The sequence below is a fragment of the Talpa europaea genome, assembly GCF_964194135.1.
Source record: "Talpa europaea genome assembly, chromosome: 1".
NCBI lineage: Eukaryota > Metazoa > Chordata > Mammalia > Eulipotyphla > Talpidae > Talpa > Talpa europaea.
Genome location: NC_140073.1, coordinates 68,120,989 through 68,137,858, shown reverse-complemented (window position 1 = coordinate 68,137,858; position 16,870 = coordinate 68,120,989). Strand labels below are relative to the sequence as shown.

The window sequence follows — 16,870 nt, the reverse complement described above, 5'->3', positions numbered from 1 at the left end:
TCCCGCACCTCTGGCCTGTACCCCAGTTCTTGTATAAATAAATAAACATTTAAAAAAAAAAAAAGATGTTAGAAAATGGATTTCCAAAACCCAAAACTGGCCATGCATGTTCTGTATTTGAAAAACATTGCTAATTATATCTCTGCTGACCTCATGGTCACATGGAAGTTCATATTATTTTATTTATAATAGGTCCCTCTATCACAAAGCCCCTGACACTGCCCTGGCAGCTTCACTTCCCACCACCCTCTATCCTGTGCTTGTGCATTGTTCTCAATCCTCAGTGAGCAGCAGGATCACTGGGCTCCGTATCACACACATGGCTGAGTTTCTCATTTTGTTGGTTTGTGGTGAGGACTAAATCCTGCACTCTGTCAGACACCCTGGGGGTCCCATGGCTGCCAGTGCAGAGAATACACTTCTAAAACCACCGCTCCAACAAGTCTGATCTTGCAGATCAGACTTTGACCCGACGCTCTCCCCGCCATGCCTGAAACAGTGACTCCCTTCCCTCAGTGAGCAATGCCCTTTCCACACCTCATCTGTCCCTCAGGACTTAGGAAAAACATTTTCTCCTCCAGGACACTCTCCTGACACTGCTCCACCCTGTAGAGGATGAGGCTTTCCTTCTTTGGGCTCCCCCTGGATCCAGTGCTGGTCTTCCTGTGGCAACTTGTGATGCTATCTCTAGCTCAGCCCTTGAGAGCAGAGGCCTCTCTGGAGTTTCCCTGCTATGCTGGGCAGAGACCCTTGCTATATTGTAAAGGCTAAACAAAAGCTCAAATGAAGGGAGGTCTGAGGAAATTGACACCACCAGCGTCAACTAGGTTAGGGGTGGCAGCTCCACGACAATAGTGAGGGTAAAGAGGACATTGCATATTGTAGTGGCAGGAATGGGCACAGTGCAGGTTTTCTATGATCCGAGCAGATGGAGTAAAGGAGGAGTCCTGGAACCCTCAGTGGCTTTTGTAGTTTTTTATTAGGATTTACCAGGTACACAGCAGGCAGGGGTGCTGTGGGGCCGGGAGGCTGGCAGGCCTGCCAGCCCCCAGCAGGTTTTCACTCTTTCTGGACTCTCTGGCCTTCTCTCATGGCCTCTGCTTCTCTGCTGTTCTGTTCTTCCGTTCTCTTTGCTTCTGCTCTACTGGTGTCCCCGTGACACCGCCCTTATAGCCCAGTCTTAGCCCAGGTGAATCCCATCTGCATATGCCCACACCCTACTCCAGGTGCCCGCCCTTAGACATGCATTCAGGACCGCAAGGATCCATCATTTCTCCTGATGGGAGGGCAGAAAAGCCTGATACTTTTTCACTTACCCTACACATATCTACCCTGTAAAGCTTCCCATATATTTGCGTGGCTTCCCCACATCTCTGAGGAAAAGCCACTTGTAGGGGCAGGAATGGGCACAGTGCAGGTTTTCTGATCCAGCAGACCGGGTAAAGGAGGAGTCAGAGTCCTCAGTGGTTTTGCAGGTTTTTATTGGGATTACCAGGTACACGGCAGGCAGGGGCGCTGGGGGGCCAGGAGGCTGGCAGACCTCCCAGCCCCCAGCAGGTCTTCACTCTGGGCTCTCTGGCCTTCTCAGCTTCTCTTTGGCTTCTGCTGACATCCCCGTGACGCCGCCCTCAAAAAGCACAGTCTCAGCACAGCTGAATCCCATCTACCTGTGCCCACACCCTACTCCAGGTGCCCGCCATCAGGCATGCATTCAGGACCGCAAGGATCCATCATCACTCCTGATGACCGGAAGGCAGAAAAGCCTGACATTTTCTTTACCCTACACCACCGTTCTGAGTGAACTTGGTTTATGAGTGAAGGAGCAAGTGCAGAAGAGCAGAGATCACTGGAAATTCATATCAACTTCCGAATTCCTAGTCATCATCATCCTTTTAATGCAGCATCTTCTTTCTTATCCACACACTCAGACACACGCCCACTCTCCCCGATGCAGGCTAGCCTCTCACTGTTGAAGAGTTTTACAGCGGCAGTGATCCTCACACAACCTCCCATTTTTTACGGGGAAACATTTATGGCTTTAGTGTCAAACACTCCATACTAGTGTGTACGCCTTAGGTGAGGGATCTAATCTTTCCCTTCCCAATTTTATAAATGGGGGAAATATATGGACCTTGCAAGGCTGTTAAAAAACATTAAATTAAGCAAAGTGTGCTAATTAGTTCCTTTTCCCCCTAGGAACTGGATTGCTTAACTCATACTAAAAAATTTCTACAGCTGGCCTGGAGAAGTTTCGTTAGAGAATGTTCATGATAAAGCATTGTTGTCAGTGACTACAATGTTTTGCTGGTGTCCTTAAAATTACGTTTTGAGGTACTTTCACATCTGCCAGCAGGAGCCTGTCTCTATCCCCTGCTTCCTTACTTATCATACTCTTTCCTTCTTTTTCCTTTCCTTTTCTTCATTTTTTTAAAGAACCTTATTTTTAGATGCCTGTAAAACATAAAGATGTTGATGTCCATAACCATACCCTACACCACAAATCCACAAATTAAGTACCAGAGAACAAAGTGGTTACAATGCTATATAATGAAGGAAACTCTGTGTGTGTGTGTGTGTGTGTGTGTAAACAGTACCAATATGAAAACATAGGCTAATTTATTATTGTTGTTTTAAATCTGTCAAGTGCAGTGTGAGTGCAGAGTAATCCATCCAGCTCTCCTGCCTGGAGGAGGGATTCATTATTCAATAAAGGGAAACTTTTAATCCTTCTTCAAAACTATTTTTAGCCTTTTGTGTGCCCATCTGTGAAATGGCTGGCCATTCTGCCTGTTACTGAGCTAATACTGTTAAGTCCAGGTTGTTTGCTTGCGTTCTCGTAGATTGACAACAGGTGTCTCTGTTAGCTGTGGGTGTTCCATTCTCTGGCAGGCTAATTCTATGCTCTTAACAGGGGCCTCTCATCTCTGCATGAGCTAACACATGTGTGAGACACTAGGCTCATATCTCAAGTGGTTAAGTATGTGCCTCCAGAGAAATGAACCCTCTGAGTGCAAATGGGCTGCTGGTTCTTACAAACTGGGGGCTGATCATGAGACAGGAAGTCAGAGACAATAGGCAGGATCACCCTGTTACAAAGCTACTTCCCTAGACACTAAGTCACTTCACAGGTATTTCTGGACAGCAGAATTTTGGAGTCCAGTGCTGAAATCTGGATTAATGCATATCTGATTCCTGACCTCATGGAATGCACTGTCAAGCTCATAGGTAGACAATAGTCAGATAAGTACAAAGTCCAGCTTGGAGGTGTGTGATGAAGGGGAAGGGCACTTTGAGGGAGACTGACTAATGGGAGGAACCCATGAAGGGAAGGGCAAGTGGCTGACTGAGCTGAGTATCTGAGCATGGACGAGGCAGGAACAGCCTTGCAAAAGCCCTTGCAAAAGGCTTGGAGGCCTGACTCTGCCACTTGCTAATTATGTAAGCCTCACCTCTTTGTGCCATAGTTTCCTCATTTGCAAAATAGGAATAATAGTATTTTGCTTATAGGGTGATTGAAAGGATTAAATAAGTTCATGCACAAAAATACTTAAAAAGTATAGGGCTCATGGTTTTTACCGATATATATACCGTCCTATCTCCCTCAGCCCATGCAGATGCACCCTATTACATTCATATACACTTGAATTGCAGCACAGTGTGCTGGGAGTAGAGTTAAGTTTGGGGAGAGGAGTAGAGGGTGAATGGGAAAGGAAGACAGAGACAGATCGTGTGAAGCCTTGGAGGATAAATTTAATTCCTAGTACAAAGGGAGTTAAATGAAGAGCTTTTGTAAAGTTGATGTGAAGATGAGGGTGCCAGGATAGGTAGCAAAAGTGGAATCAGAGAGAAAGCAGTTGTGAGGCTACATGAAGAATATGGAAGGTGATGATTTGGGTGTGGGTGTGGGTGTGGGTGCATGCCTACTCTCTGCGATGTATCAAACACTGAACCCCAAACTTAAAGGGAATTTATTTGTACCCTGTTCTTCATCTATGCTTCTAAACCTTCACCCTTGCAATCATTCCTTTGATTTGATGATGGAATGAGGGAATGAAATGTTATTGAGTGATTCATTTCCAGATGAGTTTATGTGATTCTCACAGTTCTTTTGCAGGTGATTTCTCTTAGTCTTATTGTACAGATAGGAGCACTGAAGTCACCAAAATTGCCTCAAGTCCCACCGGTTATAAGTAGCAAAATGGGAATTGAAACCCTGGTCTGTTAGATTTCAACATACTTTTTTGTTCCTGCCTATTTATTAGCTAAGTTTCCTTTAGATCTTATTCCACATGGCGGTGGAGGTAACTTATGTTACCAACGCTTATGTCATCACTTAAGTCACTAAATTAGCTAGAGATTTGAGGGTTGGAATGGAGATCATTGACACTGTGATGGATGAGATGAAAACAGGACATAGGGCAGTGGAGGGGAGTTTGGAGTAGTCTGGGCTCTGCAGAGACAACCAGCATAGAGTCTTTTCAGCAGTAACTCAAATTCCATGTCTGTTCATGAAGTGTTGTTCTGTTCCCATAGGCAGATACCATGTTTTAACTTTGTGTTCCTCTAACACTGGAAGTAGCTCTACATTTTAGCTCATAGCAGGCTGTAATATGTCACTGTCTACAAATTATATAATATACATGTGTATATTATATACATGTATACTATATACATACACATGTATATTATATACACACTCACTATTATATGCAAAGCTCCTAAGAACCCAGTTCCTACCCTGAGCCTGGTGTAATGGCCAAAGGGGAACAAGCAGAGGAGAGTATGAATACACAACATACATTCTTGCTCATATGAAGAATTTCTACTAGAGTTTGAAAATCTGAAATACAGCAGAACTTGGAGCCAAGTTGGCATCCCCAAGGCAGTAAGCTGTTGAATCAGAAAGTGAAATAGCATCATTTTGGGTGAGAAAGTGGAGTATCAGCTAATAGAGTGCACTGCTTAGGAACTCAAGGCCCTCTGGTTACCCCAATCATGACTATTACTCCTACTACCTATTACAGATTTGACATAAATACTGTGCCAGACACAATGGCATTCTGTGCATATTGAATTAGCACATTTAATTCTCATAGAAGTCTTTTCTGAAGGATATAATTAACCTAATTTGAGGATGAAAAAAGCAAATCTTAGTGAGGTAGAGTTGCCCAAGGTAACACAGTTAACAGGATAAGTCTATCATAGTTTAAAACCCATGATCTTATCCACACTATGACCTTCTTTTTTCCATGACTGATGACAACACTGCCTCTAGCCTCCATTTGCATTGGTTGGAGTCCAGTTCATAAGCAGGTGGTATTGGAGATTCTGAGCAACATGAGTTTATGACAATTTCTAAACCTGAACTGTTTCTTTTGAGGGTCTTGGCATGTATTATCCACCTTTTTTTTTTAATAGAAATTATGACATTGTGTTTTAAAATTAATTAAAATAATTACAGACAAGTATGATTTTTCTTTTTATTTTCACTGTAGACTTTTGGATTTATGAATGGTATTTCTAGATTCTTTATGCAAAATAATTTTAAAAGTTTAATTTATCGGGCCTCCCTTGTGGTGCAGCTGGTTGAACGCAGGGCTGTGAAGCTGTTCACAGCCTCTGCAGTGCCAGTTAGATCCCCGCCGGCCTCAGAACAACCCACATGGCAAGCAGACCTTTCCTGCCTAGCCCGCTGCTCCCCTTAGCTCTGTATTTCATCAGTCTGCCTGTTCTGTTCCCCACTCTGTCTCTGGTGTATCCTCTCATGCTCCCAAGCCTCTGTCCTGTACCCCGGCTCTTGTATAAATAAAATAAATCTTAAAAAGAAAAGTTTAATTTATCATTGTATATGCTCAATTTGAGGATTTTAATTGCTTGGTGAATAATGAAAAATGGAATTTTCCTGAGTACTTGATTTCTAATAAGACTAATTCCACCCCACACCATCCCACTCACAGAAGATGGTATTTAATGAATCTGTTTCAAGTTATAATTAAATAGTCTTAAATGTTTGCTATTATGAAAGTAATAAAGTCCATTGCATAAGTTTGTATAATTAAAATAAAAATAGGAAAATAATGTGAGATTAACCCATACTAACACCTCCTGAATAGAGTCCCTATTAGTTTATTTGCATAAACTTGGTTTTCAGAAAAGGATTAGACTCACAGCAAAATTAAGAGATTTCCCATTTATCTTCTGCCCCTACACATGGACTACCTCCGTCCTTATCAAGGTCTCCCTCCAGAGTGGTACATTTGTTATAACTGATGAAACTACATTGACACATAGTCGCCCAGAGTCCATAGTTTATATTATGGTTCATTATTAGTGTTGTTTAGTCTATGGATTTGTAGAAAACGATACTGTATGATATAGAGTATGACACACATATATGCAACATACACATACAAGTATAACATGTGTATAAATCAATAATAAATTAATAAATGCATATATGCATGTGTGAATTTATGCCTGTAGTTTGAATGAAACTATAATGTATTATACAGAGTGTTTTCATTGTCCTAAAAACCCTATGTACTCTGCCAGTTCAGCCCAACCCCCAGTTCCTGGCAACTTCGGGCCTATTTAGTATCCTCATAGTTTTGTCTTTTCCAGAATATCATGTAGTTTGAATCAATTGTATGTAGGCTTTTCATATTGGCTTCTTTCACTTTGTAATATGCAGTGAAATTTCCTTCGTATCTTTTCATGACTTGATAGCTCTTTCTTCTCATGCTGAGTAATATGTCATTGTCTGGATGTGCCACATTCCATTCACCTGCTGAAGGGCATCTTGATTGCTCCCAAGATTTGGCAACTATGAATAAAGCTGCTGCATATATCCATATGCAGGCTTTTACGTGGACATATTTTCAATTCCTTTGGGTAAATATCAAGAAAGGAGGTTGCTAGATAATATGGCAAAAATGTATTTAGTGTTTTAGAGAAATAGCCAAATTGTATATCAAAGTAGCTCTACCATTTCACATTTCTACCCACATTGCTATAGAATTCCTTTTGCTTCTCATCCTTGCCAGCATTTGGTGTTGACAGTGTTCCAGATTTAAATCATCCTAATAAGTATGCTATAGTACCTTGTTGCTTTCCCTGATAACATATGATCTCAAGAATCTTTCTATGTACTTAGTTTTATATATATATATATATATATATATATATATATATTTTCAAACTACACACACACATATATATATGTATATTCTGTGGTGAGGTGAAAAAATCCCTATTAATTTTTGGCATAAAATTTTCAGATATTTTATATACATTATATACATCTATTGTTTTAGTTTATATAAATCATAACTATTTTACATTCTTTTGTTCTTGCTTTCACAATGATGAATGGACATTTTCATACATTGAAAATCAAAATGATACCTATTATTAACACAAGATAAAACAGGGATAATAAGGATGCAATAAATGTATATTCTGTGTTCAATAAATCTTCCTTTACTGACTGTTCTTTTTCATTTTGTCTTTCTTTTCTGTGGAACCCAGGAGAAAGCTCAGCATCCTTTTCAACACAGGGTTTGAGAAAGACAATGCTATTGAGTTAGAGGTGGAATAATAAACTTTATTCTTTGCCTCTAAACTTGAGGCTGAAATGAGGGTACCAAGTGGCTTTAACTCTCAGTAACAAATTAATAAAGAAGCTACATCAAAGGAATAGTTACAACTAGGCATCTGAATCAGTAGGGCCCTGAATCAGTGCTGATGGTATCCTCACCCTGTCCCTCAGGCAAAAGCTGATATTATCACTAAAGAGAGGTTTTGCTTTGGGGCTGATGATCAGTTCATTTTGACTCAGTGTGTGGGAGTTACCTGTGAATGAATGATTCTCTCAAGTCTAACTAAATTGGGTCTACTATATATGATTCCTGTTGAGGTGGGACCTTCCAGGTGCTAAGAGCAATCCTATGAATTGAACAACTAAGATGGGAAATAGAACAATTAAATAGAAAGACTTCACCTTTTTGCCCCTCTCTTTTTGTGTTCAGAATCGGATGTTGCTGACTTTGATGGCCGGAGCTCCCTCCTGTACAGGTTCAATCAGAAGCTGATGAGCACTCTTAAAGATGTGATCTCTCTGAAGTTCAAGAGCATGCAAGGAGATGGAGTCCTGTTCCATGGAGAGGGTCAACGCGGGGATCACATCACCTTGGAGCTCCAGAAGGGGAGGCTAGCCCTTCACCTCAACTTAGGTAGGGATAGACTGCTCCTTCCCTCCTGGGTCACACTCTAGGAAATCCCTTTGGTAATGTGTCTCAGTTCCCTATCATCCAAGTGTATCACATGGAGGTCACTTGAGCACTCCTATGGCATATATTGCCCTTATTCAGGTTAGAGGAAACAATAGCATATTTTGAAATGTTTGAACACTAGGTAGCAGGTTTTGAAACAAGATAATCTAGGTAGCTATAAGTGCTTGTTATATTATCTGTCTATGCATGTATGAGTATATATCTATCATCTACCTACTTATTTATTGATTTACATTTGTAACAAATGTTCAACTGTCATAAGCAAGTTTATACACACACACATGCATACCTATTACACTGAGGCTAACTCACAATCAATTCTATTTAGTTTATTTGTGAAAGTTAAGTTCATGAGAAAATAGCAAAGAAACTTTTCCATTTGTCTAGGTTTTGTTTTGGGAGGTGGAGAAGGACTTATAGGTGTGGGAGAAAAATCTAAGTTTCTGGGCACCACCAAGTCTTGTTAAGGGAAATACTGTTTTCGTTAAGTGCCCTGGCTGTGCCAAGATGAGCCAGAGATGTGTCAAAAACCAGCTAACTGAGTGGAGAAAGCCCTCCTGCCTTCTTTGCATTTAGGATGCTGGCCTCCCACTGTGGACTTGCATCCATCAGGCCTGCCTCACCACAGGCAGGTCTGCAGTTCATTGTAATCAAGTCTCTATGCCAGGGAAAGAGAGAGAGGGGCTCAGCCTCCTTCATGTGATCAAAGGTATCTGTACAGGAAGTGTGAGTCCAGTGCAGAAGGCAAGGGACAGAATCCCCAAAGACACTAGGGCAAACCAAAAAAGCTCTTCTGTAGAAAATGAAATCTGGAAAGGAACCCAGCAGAGGAAAGAAAAAGGGACTGTTTCTTGAGAATGACTCCCCCTGTTTCCTTTTTCATATTTATTCACATTAGGAGAAGGAGTATATATTATACTTGTGGAAGAGAATTATCACTAAGCATTTATTCTCAATTAGTAAAAAAAGAAAGACCATAGCAAAATTTAGTTTGAGAGGTCAAGATGCATGGAAGACTAAAAATTGTACAGATAAATACATTTTAGCAATTAGCAGGAAGTAAATATGAAACACAATTAGTACAGATCACCCCAAAACCCAGCAATGTAGGTCTTTCTTTTCAGGCTTTTTCTGAGCCTTCAGGGTGAATATTAGTAGGAGTTCCAGGGAGAACATCCAGAATTCCAAGTTTAACTAATAAAATTGTTAATGTCTTAGATTAAATATGTCAATGTATTTTAGAAGCAGACTCTCCCTCAGAAGGGAGCATTAAGAGGATTTCCTTGTCACCAACTTTGTTGTATTAACATACCCAAAAAAACCAAACCATCAATGAAATTTCCAGCATACAAACGTAACAGAAATGCTTTGACCCATTAACTAGTTCTCAATTTTCAGGAAAGGAGAATGGAATGAATGAGTAGCATGGAGCCTCTCCCAGGCTCACCCCCACCAATTACATGTGGCTCATAGAGCATAGCAGGTCATGGGTGACATAACTATCACTTGTCAATAGCAAAGCAAATGTCTTCTACTGGTAAGAATGGATCTGCCAGTTACTGCCATTAAGATTCCCAATTCAGTGCCTCCCTGGTGGCACAAGGGGTTAAAACACAGCCTATGAAGCTATCTGCAGCCACTGCAGCACCAGTTCAATCCCTTGCCAGGGAGCTACCCACATGGTTCAACAGACCTCTCTTGTCTCACCCGCTGCTCCCCTCAGCAGTGTACTTCGGTCCGTCTGCCTGTTCTGTTCCCCACTGTCTCTGGTGAATCCTCTCATCCCCCACTCCTCGGGCCTGTACCCCAGTTCTTGTATGTATAAATAAAAAAAAAAGATTCCCAATTCATGCTATATCCTCCCCTGCAGACATAAGCCAATGTCATAAACCACCTTCACTCACAGTATGTGTGACAAAGGAGTTATGTGGTCATGCAATGGATTTTATTTTTACTGCAAACGTGTGCTATCTATTTATTATGGGGAAGTTTGCATAATCTACAACCCTCAACCTTCAGTTCACTTACTACTAATCTGGGGCTAATAATAACCACCTTGAAGAGTCTGAAATTGAAGAGCCTGAAATGGTAAATAAACACGGCCAAGTACCAAAAATTTTAATTTTACTTCTTTATTCAACAAACAATATTGAATGTCTTGTGCTGTGCCAGTCTTCCTGAAAAGAAATATTAAAATATATTGCAATGAGTAGGACCTGAAGTAAAGAAAGTAAGTCTTTCCAGATTCCATCTATTATATTTCTGAACATGGTGGTGATAATGTAAAATGTCATGAGTAGTCGGAACAGTGTTCGGAACAGTTTGGCGAGTTCTTCCTATTTTTCATTGGCTTATGAATCTCCACCATTTCCATAGGTTTCCCATGATTGCTTGTTTCCTGTACCAAACAGTGTTTAGCAGAGACCTCGAGTCCTTGTTCAGCAGCGCACACCCCCGCGTTCCTCCTCTGAGAAGCACTGCCGTAGATCAGAGCGCTTGTCTCTGCGCCTCAGGTACAGCCGGCCTATCTCTGGAAGCACTAAGTTAAGGGAAAAGAGGATTGATAATAGCTTTGATTTACCCATAATGGAAAATCTATATTGTAGGTCCCACAAGGGCAAGACAACACTTTGTTTATTGCTATAGCCCCGAACCTAAGAGAGCACCTGCCTAATGTAGGTGAGGCAAGTTTGGTACGCGGGAAAATATGAGGGCCTGCCTCAAATATACGTTGTTTCTTTTGGGCTTGCTCGCTGGAAGACTATGCTCTTTACTCTCCTGTGAGTTACAATTCACTTTAAGAGCCTAAAATTCACAGGATAACCATACTGTGCCAATTCAGTCCTTAAATAGCACTATTAGTTAAGTAAACATTCATGTCAATTTACATATGAAATATGAGGATCAAAGAGGATGTCACTTGTTTGATTAGAACAATTATTAAAATCTAGTTCTATCTAACCAGTGTATTTTTACTATTCCTTTCAGACTATAAAATACATGCTAGTGTTAGAAAACGTGAAGAAAAAGCAATGAAAGAAAAGCAACGTAGGGGAAAAAATATCTTTTGAAATTCTATAATCCAGCCATCCTTCCTATTAAAAATTTAGTATGTTTTCAAGTGTTTTTCTTACATACTTAGATGAAATTTTTACATATTATATAAATTCCACATTCTTTCCAAATGCCCATATAGTCTCCAAACTGGAAAGAATTCATACCACCCATGATGGTGTTTTTTTCTTTAAATTAATGAATAAAGAATGAAAGAAACAGAGAGACAGGGAGAGAGGTAGGCAGAGACAGCAAGAGAGACTGAGAGAAGAAGGAGGGAGAGAGGAAGAATCCAAGTCCCAAGCCTGAAGACAGTGCTGGGTCAAAGAATCCACATTCCTTGAATGTTCTCCCTTCCCAGCAGACGCTGACCCTTTTCATTGTGTCCTTTAGAGACAGTTCTCATATGTGTGTTCATTATCAAATTTGTGACTTCACCTTCAGAAATTCACACTGATTCAGTGCCATGGCCAGTTTCCAAGGATGGTCCTTAGAGACAAATACAATGTGATCTGGTTCTTTTCAAGGGACACCCTCTGCTGACTGTCCAATCCCCATTATCCAGTTACCTACCATGGCTGACATGGACAGATGGGTTCTGTGTGAAATTGAACTAGGTGCTTTTCCTTTGACTACGTTGGGTCTTTTTCTAGATTTTTCTAGAACTACTGGTGGGGAAGAAATTTCTTTTCCCAATCAATAAGGGGGTATAGAAATTCCTCTTCCCACTTTTTACAGAGCTCAGTCAGACCACCCAGGGAAGGTTGCCCTTTGTGGAATGACAATAGCATAAACCCATATACGGAGGGAAAATATAAGAACAGAGGAATTATGTGGCTGGGGAGCCATTGTAAGAACTAAACATGACATCAATGGTACACGTGGTCACTCACCCTTACAAAAGTTCAGTGCTTTTATATGAGGTGGATGTTTGTACGATAAGCACAGATGCAGTCAGGTGAGTATCCTGGACGAGCATCAGCATGTGTCCATGTGTTGCGCAGAGGCCTTGGGAGCCAAGCACAGGCCATGCGTGCAGAGGCCACAGTCCTTGATGGCATAATCTACTCATTGAGACATCTGTGAAAGTTCTCCACAGACCCAAATGTCCCTTCCCTTTAGTATTTTTGAAATTCAGGCATTTTAATAAGTCAGTGCACAAATTTTTAGTGAATGTATGGCATGTTTCTGGACTTGTACTAATACTGGGAAAGATTTTTTGAAAGTTGGCAATTTTGGTTTTTTGTATTTTTTTTTAATATAATTTATTTATATATGTTTTACAACATTGTTCATTTGTGTACAATGTTTGCTTTCTCTTCTCAGGTGCAGTCCCCATAGAATTCCCACCACCAAGTCAATCCCTAATGCACCATCAACACAGTCCCTTGTGCTCTTCACTCTTCTGTTTTGATCCCTCTCCCGCCCCTTCCCCTGCAGAATGTCCCTGATTTATAGTTGCCTGTTAATTTTTGTTTTGTTTTGTTTTGTTTTTATTACTTATTCTCCACTGATCCCTTATTTGATTCCCCTATATTCCTCCTATAAGTGAAACCATGTGATATTTTTCTTTTTACTTCTGACATTTCACTGAGCATGATCCCTTCAAGCTCCAATCGTGTTGCTGCGAATGGCATGAGTTTATCTTTTTGCTTGCTGAATAATATTCCTTTGTGTGTGTGTGTGTGTGTGTGTGTATGTGTGTGTGTGTGTATATATATATATAAAATCCTCTTGACCCCCAGTCTTCTATTTGGGGGTATTTCCATATCTTACCTATAATAAATAGTGCTGCAATAAATATAGGGGTTCAGGTATCCTTTTGAATTAATGTTTTTGTGTCCTCTGGGTAGATCCCTAGGAGTAAAATTGCTGGGGCATATGGTAGCTCCATTTTCAGTAGTTTGAGGAGCCTTCACACAGCTTTCCATAGTGGATGGACCAGTTTGCACTCCCACCAGCAATGTGGGAGAGTTTCTTTTTTTCCAATCCTCACCAGCATTTGTTGTTGCTAGTTTTTTTTAAATATTTGCCATTCTAACTGGTGTAAGGTGGTATCTCATTGTGGTTTTGATTTTTAATCCCTGATTATAAGGGATGTTGACACTTTTCATGTACTTGTTGGCCATTTGCATTTCCTCTTTGGAGAAGTGTCTTTTTAGCACTTCTGCCCATTTTTTTGACTGGATTGTTTACTTTGTTTTTGTTGAGTTGTGTGAATTCTTTGTATATATTTGTGATCAATTCCTTATCAATTGTATGGAGTGCAAAAATTTTTTCCCAATCAGTAGGGTGTCTCTCTGTTTTGCTTAATGCCTCTTTTGTTGTACAGAAGTTTAGTTTAATGTAATCCCAACTGTTTATCTTTTCCTTCATTTTCTTTGCTTTGGGGGATGAGTCTTTAAAGATGTTACTGAGATGTATGTCATGTAGAGTTTTACCTATATTTTCCTCTATATGTTTTATGGTTTCAGGTCTTATGTTCAATTCTTTTTTCCATTTTGAGTTGATTTTTGTGCATGGTGAGAGGTAGTGGTCTAGTTTCATTCTTTTGCATGTTGTGGTCCAGTTTCCCAGCACCATTTATTGAACAGACTATTTTCTTATTCCATTTCATAGCCTTTGCTCCTTTGTCAAAGATTAGTTGTCCATATATTTGTGGCTTTATTTCTGGGCTTTCTATAAGTAGACACACACATATATAAAATTTAGATCACAAGGAAATCCTTCAACTAAATCCAAATCCATTTTATAGGTGAAACCAGTAGTCAGTGATGCCTATTTGTCCAATGTTACATGGTGGCATCACTATAGACTTGCCATTCCAACCTTTTCCAATCCCACCCCAGTGACCTGAATTAATCACAAAATACTATAAGTCTTCATGAAACAATTACATCTTAAATAGCAGGAAGTCAATATCAATGTGTTAAATTATGAGACTGGAAATTCAAGGTGGAAGTGGAGTACAGAAAGTCTTCATTTTTTAACTTTGAGTTATTTGGAGATTTTATTATATAAAGGAAAAGAGTACGGACACTTATGACAAAGTGTCAGTGGGATAAAATACATTACATTTTTCATAAATGTTGTTATCCATTGAGCACAATAAAAAAAATCTTGAACATATACATTCAGACACTGAGCTAGACAATGGAACAAAACTGTTGGATTTATCAGTCCCTGTTTTCAAGGAGTTCCCAGTCTGGTAAAATAAATATTTCTACTTATATTGAAACATTATAAAATTAATGAAAACATATAATTATGTGTCATCAGAACCATGTAACATAAATGTGTTATGATAGCTTCTTCTAAATAGGGGACAGACTTGCACTAAAACCCCTAAATCTGGAATGTATAAATTGAATACAATTTAAGTATTCTAACAACTAGATACATGTTTTGTTGCTTTAGGTGTGCTTAAGGATTTATTCTGATTTGAATAATTTTAGGAACATGCAGTTTCCCATTAGTTTCTTATTTTCTTCAGAAGTTCTCACTAATTGGGGCACTTAGGAAAATGTTCATTAGCCTTGCATATTTTAAATGAGGGCCTTTATGATACCTGAGGTATCAGAGGTGAAATTTATCTTCTCACTTTAATTCATGTACTTTTTTTTTTAAGATTTATTTTTATTCATGCATATAATAACTGGGGTACAGGCCAGATGTGTGGGAGGGTGAGAGGATTCACCAGAGACAGAGTGGAGAACAGAACAGGCAGACTGCTTAGGGGAGCAGGTGAGATAGGAGAGGTCTGCTGTGCCATGTGGGTATCTCTGCGAATGGCGGGGATCGAACCTGCACTGTGGAGGCTGTGAACAGCTTCACAGTGCTGTGCTCAACCACGTGTGCCACCAGGGAGGCCCATGTCCTTCTCCTTAACCCTTAGTATCATTTTCTTTCCCACAACTCTGCATTCCAATGCATCAATCCATCCATTCTGAGACCCTCCTTACCTACCAAGTTACATTACTTACATGTATCCTGTAGGGTACAGATGCCCAGAACATAAGAATTGATGGTTAATGGGAGCATCATTTTTTTCTAAAATTGTTAGTGGTGTGAATATTAGCTTTGGCATCAGATAGATCTAGGGCTTAACACTAATTCTCTTTGTCCTTAGGTAAGTTATGTGGTTTCTTTGAGACAAAGCTCTTTCCAAGGATAAATACAACTAATTAAAATGTTTACTTCATGTGAAAAACTTAATCAGTAGAAGTTATTGTTATACTAATAATATGAAAAATTAAAGATAGGGAGGTCAATGATGAAGATGAGGTAGAGTAGGCATCAGGAGTGCCCATAGGAACGGCCATTATTTCAACAGTACATCAGTCTCCCCAAGAGTGACTTTTCGCTGACATACCACTTAAGGCGAAGTGCTACTCTTGTTTGCTCATGCTATTAGAAATTCTCAGATTGTGAAAGTTGAGGTAGCATTCATGTTTGAATTCTTAAAATAACAGCAAACAAGTAGATTTAGCCTTAGCCAAATTTTGGGTGAAAACAATGATATGCATTCCCTTAGCCAGAAATACTAGTTTTAAGGATGAAGAAATTGATATGTTTTTCCACAATAAGTTGCAGGAGAGACAGATGAAAACGTAAAGTTAGACATGGTTACAAATAGTTCAAGCCTTTTATAAAAATGGTTATATGCTTTAGGACCTTGGGTAGTATGTAGTTTGTTTCATTCTAACTATATTATCAAGCTACACAAAACAAGTTTGTTTGTTTTTTTCTGTTAGAAAAACATCTCCCCCTAAATTGTTTCTGACCTGAAAGTAGCTTTTAAATATTGCCATTGTCTTTGATGTCCACTATTAAACACCCAAGGGAATTTTATCTCGTCTTAATAAATTAGAAATTAATAAAAGCAAGTCGTTGCACCTCAATTGCCACCGACATAAAATGTGACATATTTATTTCAGGATAGAGTTTTATAATCTCTTAAGAATGAAGCTTTTATTGTCATGTCTAGTAATGAACATTACCAAGTAAGGTGGAACATTTGCTTGGATAAGCATTGTACTTTATTTATGTAACACTTAACAAAGCTAAAATTGAAAACTTCCTACTTGACAAATTGCCAAACCACCATTGTCCCAATTGTTTAGAAAAACTAACTTTTACTCAACTTGTTTTAATACAAGATTTCTGAGTGTTACCTTAGAATAATTAATGAATGGGTGATTGAAATTCATCCATGTCTAACTTTTTTGATTAATTAAAAATTATCTTGCCATACAGGAAATATTCATGAATTTACATATAACTCTAATAGTTTTCAATGAGCTATTCATGTAGAAATAAGGATTATATTTTTAATGAAGTTCATTTTCCCATTATGAAAAATAGTCATGTTTAATCTAAAATATAAGATAAAGAAATTAAAATTTTGTTGATATTATCATAAATACTTTCTTGGGTTTTATTTATACAGAGTGCTTCTCTGTTATTTTTCCCTAGTTGTGATATAGTATATATTTATACTTTCTAAACTGCTTTAATAGAGTTTA

The 16,870-nt window shown here is 39.2% G+C and overlaps 1 protein-coding gene across 2 annotated transcripts in view; it reads left to right on the top strand.

Moving 5' to 3' along the window:
- The window catches only part of CNTNAP5 (contactin associated protein family member 5), a gene marked incomplete at its 3' end in the record, with an annotated part of 850,995 nt that overhangs the window by 381,155 nt on the left and 452,970 nt on the right, over window positions 1-16,870 (top strand). For both annotated transcript variants that reach the window (XM_084247346.1, XM_084247345.1), the window contains exon 5: window positions 8,028-8,231. In XM_084247346.1, coding sequence (XP_084103472.1) covers window positions 8,028-8,231 — 204 coding nt within the window. The remainder of the gene's footprint in view (window positions 1-8,027; window positions 8,232-16,870) is intronic.